Source organism: Mus caroli, chromosome 1 (genome assembly GCF_900094665.2).
Source record: "Mus caroli chromosome 1, CAROLI_EIJ_v1.1, whole genome shotgun sequence".
Classification (NCBI taxonomy): domain Eukaryota; kingdom Metazoa; phylum Chordata; class Mammalia; order Rodentia; family Muridae; genus Mus; species Mus caroli.
The window spans coordinates 52,200,357-52,210,988 of NC_034570.1; the positions used below are offsets into that span (position 1 = coordinate 52,200,357).

General features: G+C 46.1%; 1 protein-coding gene across 1 annotated transcript in view; it reads left to right on the top strand.

The window, feature by feature from the left end:
* The first annotated feature begins 887 nt into the window (after positions 1-887).
* Positions 888-10,632, top strand: part of Nif3l1 (NGG1 interacting factor 3 like 1) — a 16,458-nt gene continuing 6,713 nt past the window's right edge. Inside the window, exons 1-4 of the mRNA XM_021161689.2 lie at positions 888-978; positions 2,974-3,429; positions 5,886-6,048; positions 7,609-7,735. Coding sequence (XP_021017348.1) covers positions 2,997-3,429; positions 5,886-6,048; positions 7,609-7,735 — 723 coding nt within the window. The 5' untranslated portion in view covers positions 888-978; positions 2,974-2,996. The remainder of the gene's footprint in view (positions 979-2,973; positions 3,430-5,885; positions 6,049-7,608; positions 7,736-10,632) is intronic.

Consider the following 10,632-nt stretch of genomic DNA (forward strand, 5'->3'; position numbering starts at 1 on the left):
TCCCAGCACTCGGGAGGCAGAGGCAGGCGGATTTCTGAGTTCGAGGCCAGCCTGGTCTACAAAGTGAGCTCCAGGACAGCCAGAGCTATAAAGAGAAACCCTGTCTCGAAAAACCAAAAACAAAACAAAACAAAAAAAAAAAAACAACGAAAATCCTATCATAGAAGTGTTGATCCTACCCAACGCGACAAGCCACCCCAGCGCGCACTTACTTTACTCATTTTCTTCAAGGCTTTCTTTCTGCAGGGGAGGCATAGCCCCACCTCCCGGTCTAGTGCTCTAGATAGGCACTGGGACTCCCTTTACCCGGGACACCTACTTTACTTAAGACGTCTGTACAATAATTTTCTATACTTCACAGTTTTTTTTTTCCCCCCAAACGCCACATCTTGCTAACTTATCAATCGTATTAAAAAGTCCCAGAAACACCATCTCCAGCCCGAGAGTTCACCACGAGGATCCCAAGAAATAAATTTGCACCAACGTGGGGCGCAGCAGGCGTTTGAGTGCACGGAGAAAAGGATAAAAGCCTTTTCTCCACACTCACCCACTGCGCTCAGCACCGCTGCTGCGGGAACGGAAAAGTCTCAACCACTGGAGCTGGCATGCCTGCGGGTTCCAAAAGCGTGTCTGAGCGCCACCGGAAGTAGAGCCCGGAGCCCTCCGCGGGGAACGCCCTACTTTCCCGCCAGGCTCTCCTCAGCACACCGACTAGAACTCGGAGGACCGCGCACCTCACCCCTCGGCTCCTGAGAGCTCTACTCACAACCTCACTAAGAAGCGGAACCCTCTGTCGCCCAGCAACTTCACACAGCGGCCTGGAGTCGGAAGCAGAACGCAAAGGACCACTTCCGCCCAACTTCACACAGCGGCCTGGAGTCGGAAGCAGAACGCAAAGGACCACTTCCGCCCGCCTCTTTCCACAAAGCCAGGAGCTTCGGAGCAGAGCGGAAGTGATACACCGAAAGAGCTTCTGTGGTGAGTTGTGAACCTCTGAAAGGCTCGCGGGGGCTGTCTGTTCTTCTCGCTGGAGTTGCACATCGGGCTGGCTGTGGTGACTGCAGAGGACCGGGGAACATGAATATAGAAGGAGAGGTTGCAGAGGAAAACTGCCTTGTTGCAGGAGGGGCGAGGGTGCTGACTCCAGGAATAAAGGCTATGCCGCGCGGCCCTTGATTATTCTGGAAAAGGCCTTGAGCCATGCGTAAATGAAAGAAAAACCACACGGGAGTGTAAAGAGAGCTCTCGTGTAATTGAAAAATAGCAAATGGCTGTTCAGAGGGCTAAAGAGCATGTAGATTGGCAATGGATATTCCCATCTCTCCATTGTACGACAGCTCCAGCCCATTCAAATAATGCTTTAAATGTGTCTGTACTGTGAGCACATTGTCCGAGAAAAACACCGGGACGTGGTCGTGTCAGCTCACAATAGAAGTTTATTGTATAACAGGAAAATCACAGGTTACATCAGTTTCGTTGGTAGCTCGTTGCAGGATGTCTGGGCACACTGTGAACCCCCGAGATTGTGTTATTTACCGGGGCTGGGTGGGAGGAACCATTCTAGTTGTGGTGTGCCCTTAGCACACATCTTTAATCTCAAACAATGAAGGTAAAGTTAGTTTGTAGAAGGAAGCATCCATGTTTGAAAGTGATGTCTAATTGAGTGGCAGACAAAGTGAGGAATCAGAGAAAGATTTGACAGAATAGGATATGCCCAGCTCTCTCCAGAACAGGGAGAAAAGATGGGCTACTTAAGGGGTAGTGCAGAAAGAGACTGGGGGCAGTTTTACTGGGACAGTTATATATAGAGAGGATGCAGATAGAGAAAACAAGCTAGGCATAAGTGAAGACAGACGGAAAGAACAAGAAGCAGCCAGATTAGAGAGGATTACCAGGCTTAGTTTGAGGCCATGCAGAACAATTCAGTCAGCTGCTGAGAGAGAAGCCAGATGAATCAGTCAGCTTGGAGAGGAGTTTGAGCCAGAACAGCTAAGTTGAACCAGCCAGCCAGCCAGAGCTCAGAAAGAACTAGAAAGGGTGAGCTTATTCAGCAGTAATTCTCAGAGTCTGAAAACATTATAGGCCTAGATAAGATTGTATGGAGGCTATAAGCTTCCAGAACTAGGCCTAGCTTAGCAGAGAGATGGGAGAGGACAACTATACCAGGTGAATTTAAAAGATACTTTTACAGTACCTGTTTGAGGCAAACACGGTCCCTTTATTCAAATCTACTATTAACTCTCAGATTGCACATCACGCTGTTTTGAATTGTTTTGGTTCTTTGGTGACACTACCCTCCCACCATTCAGTGCACAGCCATGGAATATGTGGGTAGGGGCCCAATGCCTTTCCTCTCTGTTTCTCTGGGTAGCAGTTGACATGTTTCAGGGGCAGCAGTTCTGGCCTTTTCTTGCCTTGGCTTTGTGCGTTTGTGGAGTGACCTGTCTGCCTCAGTTCTTGCTCCTGCTGCCCTAGAACTGACTGTATAGCTGAGGCTGGCTTATCCTCTACCTCCCTTGTGCTGGGATCACAGACGTGTGCCACCACACCCAGTTTCTGTGGTGCTGGGGACCTTGTGCATGGTAGCTAATCACTCTACCAACTGAGCTACATCTTCAGCCCCTTGAATGTGTTAGTTTTATTCTGTCTACGTGAATATCTTGGTGTGTGGGTTTGTGCATTTGTGTGCAGCAGAGATACAGGGTGTAAGGTTGAAGCAGTGGTGGGCAGAGCAGGGAAGGTGTAAGAGGGGCTGAGCATTTATATTGCGTCATACTCTGCTAGGTGATATACTAATGCCTTTGAAGAAAATGAAGAGGTCAGATGACTTGGCTGAGCCCACCATGCTGCAGGGTGGCAGAGCCACTGTTTGACTCTGAGTCAGTGGTGAGAGCTGTCTTACTCACGTGCTTTATGCCTCACAGTGCAGAGGTGAACCGTGTATAAATACCATTTCCTGGGTTGTGATTTCAGGCGCCCTTCTCCCTGGTTTCCATATGCTGTCATCAGCACACCTAGTCCCTACAAGTGTGCAACGTGCCCAGTCGTGGATCTGCAGGTCTTCCCGTTCCTTCATGGATCTTAAGGCTCTTCTCTCGTCCTTGAATGAATTTGCATCCCTCTCATTTGCTGAGAGCTGGGACAATGTGGGATTACTGGTGGAGCCAAGCCCACCCCATACTGTAAGTACACTCTTCCTGACCAATGACCTGACGGAGGAGGTCATGGACGAGGCTCTGGAAAAGAAGGCAGACTTCATTCTCTCCTACCATCCACTTATCTTCCGGCCCATGAAGCACATAACTTGGGAAACCTGGAAGGAGTGCCTCGTGATCCGGGCTCTGGAGCGCAGAGTCGCCATCTACTCTCCCCACACAGCCTATGATGCGGCACCCCAGGGAGTCAACAACTGGCTGGCCAAAGGGCTTGGTGAGAAAACGCTTGTCCTTCCATATTTAATGATTTCCCTGCAAATACTTGGAAATTTTAGAATGTCTTCCTAATAAAATTGCAATTATGTTAAGGGGCAACAGGTTTTTCTATTTTTATGTAATATTAAAAATGACGTATTGCTTAAATTTGGTAATTAGGTTTCATTTGAAGATGTATTTTATTTTTATATCTGTCGAATCTTTTGTCTGCTTGTATGTAAGTGCACCACATGTGTGCAGTGCCCACATAAGCCAGAAGAGAGTGTCAGGTCCACTAGAGCTGGAGCTACAGACCCTTGTGAGTCACCATGTGGGTGCCGGGAATTGAACCTAGGTCTTCTGCAAGAGCAACTAGTGCTCTCTGTGACTGAACCAGCTCTCCAGCCCAAGTTTCATTTGAAAAAATAACGATTTGTTGGGGCTGGAGAATTGGCTCAGCTCTTACACCTCTGTCTGGGTTTCCAGCACGCACATGGAGCCTCATAACTACCGGTTAACTCCAGTCCCAGGGGAAGCAGCGCCCTCTTCTGACCCCTATAGATACATACATGCAGGCAAAACATTCAGACATATAAGTAATAAAATAAATCTGAACAAAATCATTTAAGAAAAAAAAGAAAGAAAACTGAAATATTGTAAATTAGGCTTGGTGTGGTATAAGCTTAATACTCTTCTTTTTTTAATTAAGATTTATTTATTATTATATCTACACTGTAGCTGTCTTCAGACACACCAGAAGAGGGTGTCAGATCTCATTACAGATGGTTGTGAGCCACCATGTGGTTGTTGGGATTTGAACTCAGGACCTTCAGAAGAGCAGTCAGTGCTCTTAACCACTCAGCCATCTCTCCAGCCCCAAGCTTAATACTCTTAATCGTCCAGGAAGTCGAATCAGGAAGAGCTTGAGGTTAAGCTATAGAGCCAGACACTTTATCATCCCACCAGAAATAAACAAAGGGAAAACAAACCATGGAACGTTTTCGTTGCTTTGCTGCAGGGTCTCATGTAGCTCAGGCTGGCCTTCAACTCTATGTAGAGGATTGTCCTAATGTGCTTTCTGTTGCCGTAATAAACACCATGACCCAAAACGCCTTGAGAAGAAAAGAGTTTTTCACCTTCTGGTTTACGGTCCATCATGAAGCAAAGTCAGGCCAGGAACTGAAGTTGAGGCCACAGAGGAGCACTGCTTACTGGTTTGCCCCTTAGGACTTGCTCAGCTTGTTTTCTTAGACAACCCAGGATGACCCTCCTCTTCAGAGTCCTAGGTCCTCCCACATCAATCCTTAATCAAGACTGACTTGCCTACAGGCAATGTGACGGGAAGCATTTTTGTTTCAGTTGAGGTCTCCTTTTCCCAGATGACCCCAGCTTGTGTCAAGCTGACAAAAACTAACCAGAACAGGGAGGATAATGTGTTGGTTTCGGTGAGAAAGTAGAGCGTGAGTCTTCCTTGCTGGACGGGCTTCACCGTTAAGTTATTAACAAGGAGGTCTCGGCATTCCAGCCCTCAGCTGCTGGCTTGCTAGGTTAGTTATGTAGCCATCAAGCTTTCTGTCTGGCTTGTTGTTGCCTTGTCTTTTTTATTTCTGTTATTATTGTGTGAGTGTGGGAGCACAAAGAGGACAGCGTTCAGGACTTGATTCCCTTCCCACACCATGGGCTTCTGGAACTGAACTCAGTAGGCCTGTGTGGTAAGTCCCTTATCCAGTGAGCCGGCTCGCTGCCCTCCCCCATCTTACTGCTAGAAGGAGCTTACTTTGCAGTCTCGTCTGCTCTCAAGCTTGAAGTCCTCCCGTTTTCCAGAGCTAGAGTTAGAGGCATGTTGCCCATAGACAGGTAGCCTCGGGATCTCACAGCGTGCTTCCACCCAGCACAGTGAGGGAGTTTGGCATCATTTAGCTTAATTTGGTACTCATTTGGGGCGAAGGCAATTTTTTTGTTGTTGTTCTTTTGTTTTTTGCAGTCTCTATGTAGTCTTGGCTGACTTGGAACTTAACTTGTAGACCAGGCTGGTCTTAAACTCAGAGCGCCTCTGCCTTCCCAGTGCTGGGATTAAAGGAATGCGCCAGCTGGCCTTGGACTGAAACCTTTATAACAGAATGGTCATTATAAATGTATTCAGCATAAGAGTATTTGTTGTGATCTGTACTTTGTTTTAGATGAGTAGATTGTGACCAAACAGTGAATAATTAAAAAACAAAACAATTTTTTGTCCAATTTTCCTGAAATATGAATCTTTGGGAAAGTAAGTGTGAAAATAGATTTATTTTTGTATGTCCAGATCCAATCTAGATTATCGTGATAGGTAGTGAGCATCTAAGGCGTATGTATGTATGTTTTTGTATATAAACATGAAAATGAGTTCTGAGACATTTCATAGATTTTACTGGTAGTAGTTAATATCTAATTCTAAAGCACTACAAAGACTTGATTTCCACACAATTTTTTCTTTAGGATCTTGCACTACCAGGCCCATCCGCCCTTCCAGAGCTCCAGAATACCCCACAGTGGGAGCTCACCGACTAGATTTCAGTGTGAACCGCAGCCAAGACCTGGACAAAGTCATGTCTGTACTGAAAGGGGTTGGAGGTGTCTCTATCACCTCTTTTCCTGCCAGGTACGTGATATGTTCCTCTGGTTTACAAACCTGTTTTTTATTTTTTTTTTTTTTTTTTTTGGTGTGTGTATTTATATGGACAAGTGCATACCATAGTACATGTGTGGTGGTCACAGCTTGGGGAAGTGGTTGTGTCCTTTCACTGCATGGGTTCCAAAGGCTGACCTCATACAGGCTTGGCAGGAAGTTCCTCACTGACCCGTTTCTCTGCCTCTTCTCTGCTCCTCTGTTTTTTGCTTTAATTGTCTTTTTTTTGACACAGGGTCTCATGATGCCGGGTGGCTGCAAACTCCTGGCCTTGCCTCCAGGTGTTGGGGAACAGGTGTGAGCTACTACTCCTGGCTCTATTTCTTTTTAAATTGTATTTGTTTATGTGTATGGGTATCTTGTCTGTACTCATGTCTGTGTGTGCCTGGGGCCTGAGGAGGCCAGAAGAGGTCAGTGGATCCCCTGAAGCTGGAGACACAGTCGTGGGTGCTCTGCCTGAGCAGCCCATGCTGTTACCTGCCAAGCTGCCCCTGCAGCCCTACATAAAGCATCTTTACCGCTTGGTAATACTGACAGATAATTGTTTTTACTTTAAAGGATGTAGACGGACCCAAGTGATGTATTAATAATGTAAACATTATCAGTTTCCAGTGAAGCAGTGATTCCCAAGCTCTTGAAATGAGGAACAAGTGAGAAGGCCCCTGTCGAGGCCCGTTACTTGGTCATTTAGAGGTAGGGTAGGAGATGCTCTTTCTGAATTCATTCTAATACCATGGAAGCATCAGGAAAGATAAGGACTGGAGTATTATCAGTGGTAGAGCACATGCCCATGTCCTGTGTGGGGCCCTGATGATTCCAGGCACCAACCAAACCAAAAAAAAAAAGGGGGGGGTGGTGGTAGTGAGATGGCTTAATGGGTAAAGTACCTGTTGCCAAATCTGATGACTTAATGTCAGTCCTTGGGACCCACACTCTGGAAGCAGAAAATCAACTCCTGTAAGCTGTCCTTCAACCTCCATATGCCATAGTCCAAATGCATATGCCACCCTACAGACAGACAGACACACACACAATAAATAAAATATTCAAAATCTAAATAATTGTTTTCTGTGCTTACAGAGAACTGCACACTTTTGTTGCTTTAATGAGACAGGGTCTTACTTTGTAGCCCACACTGGTGTCAAACTTTTGATGCTTTTGCCTTGGTCTTCCAAGTATTAGGATATAGGCATGTGTCATCCTGCTCAGCCAAGAAGTAGGTATCCATACAGACTTACATTTAAGGAAATATAGTTTTGTTTTGCACATTGTTTGGTTTCATTTTATTTATTTTTTGATTGATTGAGACAAGTTCTCACTATATACCCCTGACTCTACTGGAACTCACTGTGTAGACCGGGTTGGCCTCAAATTAACAGAGATTGCCTACCTCTGCCCCCTGGCTGTCCTGGAACTCACTCTGTAGACCAGGCTGGCCTCGAACTCAGAAATCCGCCTGCCTCTGCCTCGGCGTGCGCCACCTCGCCCGGCCAGGTTATACTTTTATCCTAATCAGAACTGATTGTTTTCTAGGTGTGATGGTGAAGAGCACACCCGGATCAGCCTGAACTGTACTCAGAAGACTCTGATGCAGGTGCTAGCCTTTCTTTCCCAGGACAGACAGCTTTATCAGAAAACTGAGATTCTTTCATTGGAGAAGGTAAAAAAGAATTCATCCTGCCCGCACGTTGTTGTGCGTCTTAACAACTGGCATGCAGAGACTGCATGTGTTTAATGTATGAATGTTTGTGGGCTGCATTACAGTTGTGTTGTGCTGCAATTCATTTGTGTCTTAGTTAGGGTTTTACTGCTGTGAATGGATACCATCACCAACTTTTTGATTTTCTTTTTTTTTTTTTTTTTTAAAGATTTATTTATTTATTATATGTAAGTACACTGTAGCTGTCTTCAGACACTCCAGAAGAGGGCNCCAGATCTCGTTAAGGATGGTTGTGAGCCACCATGTGGTTGCTGGGATTTGAACTCTGGACCTTCGGAAGAGCAGTCGGGTGCTCTTACCCACTGAGCCATCTCACCAGCCCACTTTTTGATTTTCGAGACAGGGTTTCTCTATGTAGCCCTGGCTGTCCTGGAACTCACTCTGTAGACCAGGCTGGCTTAGAACTCAGAATCCGCCTGCCTCTGCCTCCCGAGTGCTGGGATTAAAGGTGTGCACTGCCCGGCACAAAGGACAACATTTAATTGGGGCTGGCTTACAGGTTCAGAGGTTCAGTCCATTATCATCAAGGCGGGAACATGGCAGCATCTAGGCAGGCATGGTGTAGGAGAAGCTGAGAGTTTACATCTTCATCTGAAGGCTGCTTGCAGAATACTGACTCCCAGGCAGCTAGGACAAGGGTTTTAAAGCCCACACCAACAAGGCCACGCCTCCCAACAGTGCCATTCCGTGGACCAAGCATATACAAACCATCACAATTTGTAAACTGTTAAGTAAAACAGTCATCAAGGGCCGGTAAGATGGCTCAATTGGTAAAGGAGATTGTGGTGCAAGTCTAGCAACCTGAGTTTGGTCCATAGAACTTAGAGATGCACACACACACACACACACACACACACACAATCAGCATTCCTGGAAGCTACTGTGTCTTAGTCAGGGTTTGTATTCTTGCACAAAACATCATGACCACGAAGCAAGGGTTTATTCAGCTTACACTTCCACATTGCTGTTGACCACCAAAGGAAGTCAGGACAGGAATTCACACAGGGCAGAAACTTACAGGCAGGAGCTGATGCAGAGGCATGAGAGGTGCTGCTTAGTGTATTGCTTCCCCTGGCTTGCTCAACTTGCTTTCTTACAGAACCCAGGACTGCCAGCCCAGGAATGGCACCACCCACAATGGGCCTTCCCACCTTTGATCACTAATTGAGAAAATGCCTTACAGCTGGATCTCCTGGAGGCATTTCCTCAAGGGAGGCTCCTTTTCTGTGATGACTCCTGCTTCTGTCAAGTTGGCACCAAACCAGCCAGTGCATATTGTGACATTTCGGACTAGGAAACTATCGGAACTTACGACTTTTAGACTGGGATGTTCACTACCCTTTTGTGTTAGTCCCTTTGCTCTTGAGGATCCCATCTTGAACCATAAGTAGAAAGCACAGAGGGAACACTGGGAGTGGCTTGAGTCTTTTGAAACCTCAGAGCCTTCTCCCAGTGACCTCCTCTAACCAGGCCACACCTCCTAATCCTTCCTAAACAGTGTCACAACTAGGGACCAAGATTTCAAATTATGAGCAGGGCTATATTCACTCACACCACTTCTTGCCCCCTCAAAGGCTCATAGCCATGTAATCAAGAAAAATGATTTTAGTCCAACTTCTGAAGTTCCCATAGTCTTTCATAGTCTCAGTACTCTTTAAAAGTCCAATGTTCAGTGTCTCTTCTGAAACTCAAGGCAATCTTTTCGTTGTGACCCCTTGTGAAATCAAAAGTAAATTCCATATTTCCAAAACACAACAGCACAGAAAATACATTACTATTCTTAAAAGGAGGAAGGAGGGCATAGGGAGGAAATACTGGACCAAGCCAGAATGAGACCTATCAGGGTAAACTCCCAAATCCTGTAGCTCCATGTCTGGTGTCACAGGACTTAAGCTGCTCTTCCTCTATGGCTTTGCTGACTGCAGCACAGTTCTTGTTGATCCCACCAGTCAAGAATAAGACCACAGCCACAGGTTTTGAGCCACATTTGAAGCAAACTTTATTGAATACTGGCTAGGACAGTGGCACTGCCCAGGTCCATCCCTGGGTTCCCAGAGAATGGCCATGAGTTATGATAGAGACGTATTAAGGCACAGGGCGTATTACCCTACAGGACTGATGTGCTCTCTGCCTTCATCCACTTACGGCGAGCATGCATCCTGACTGACTTCCTGCCTATGTACTTCTACCTATACGTGATCAAGTACATCCTCTGTAGTTGGGGAAACCAGCCTTGTTTACAGAAGTGAAAACAGAAGCCTAGCTGGGTGGGGCCTTACCTGAGCACCCCTCCTCCATTTCACAGGAGGCCTCCACCTGTCTGCTGAGCGCAAGCTTTGGCTCCTGCATTAAATTTCTTCCTGTTCTCTTCTTCACACTCCACTTTATCTTCCTTTTTGCCCAGCTTGTTCCTTTCCATTGTAGACATGCATAAGTGGGATTGCCGGTAACCAGGCAACAGAGACAATATTAGGTTGTCTTGAACTCTTCTCTACCAAAAGTTTTTGATTTAACCTCAGGTGGGTTTTTAGGACAACAGCCACATTCTTTGCCAAAATATCACAAGAAACGTCTCTAACCTAGTTGCTAATATTAGTCCCTCTGGCACCTTTTGAGCTGGGCCTCCCGTGTCCACATTGTTCACATCTTTTGGTTTAGAATGTCTTTCCATGTCCCATCCTGCCCCTGACCTTTCCTAGTGTCCTTGACATCACTTCCTTTATTTTCTTTCTGGTTTTCTATATGGTCTACATCCCAGTAAAACCAAAGCATCTGCCTTCCAGACCCAGCTCATTTAGACAGTCCTTGCTTCTTTTTTTTTTTTTTTTTTTTTTTTT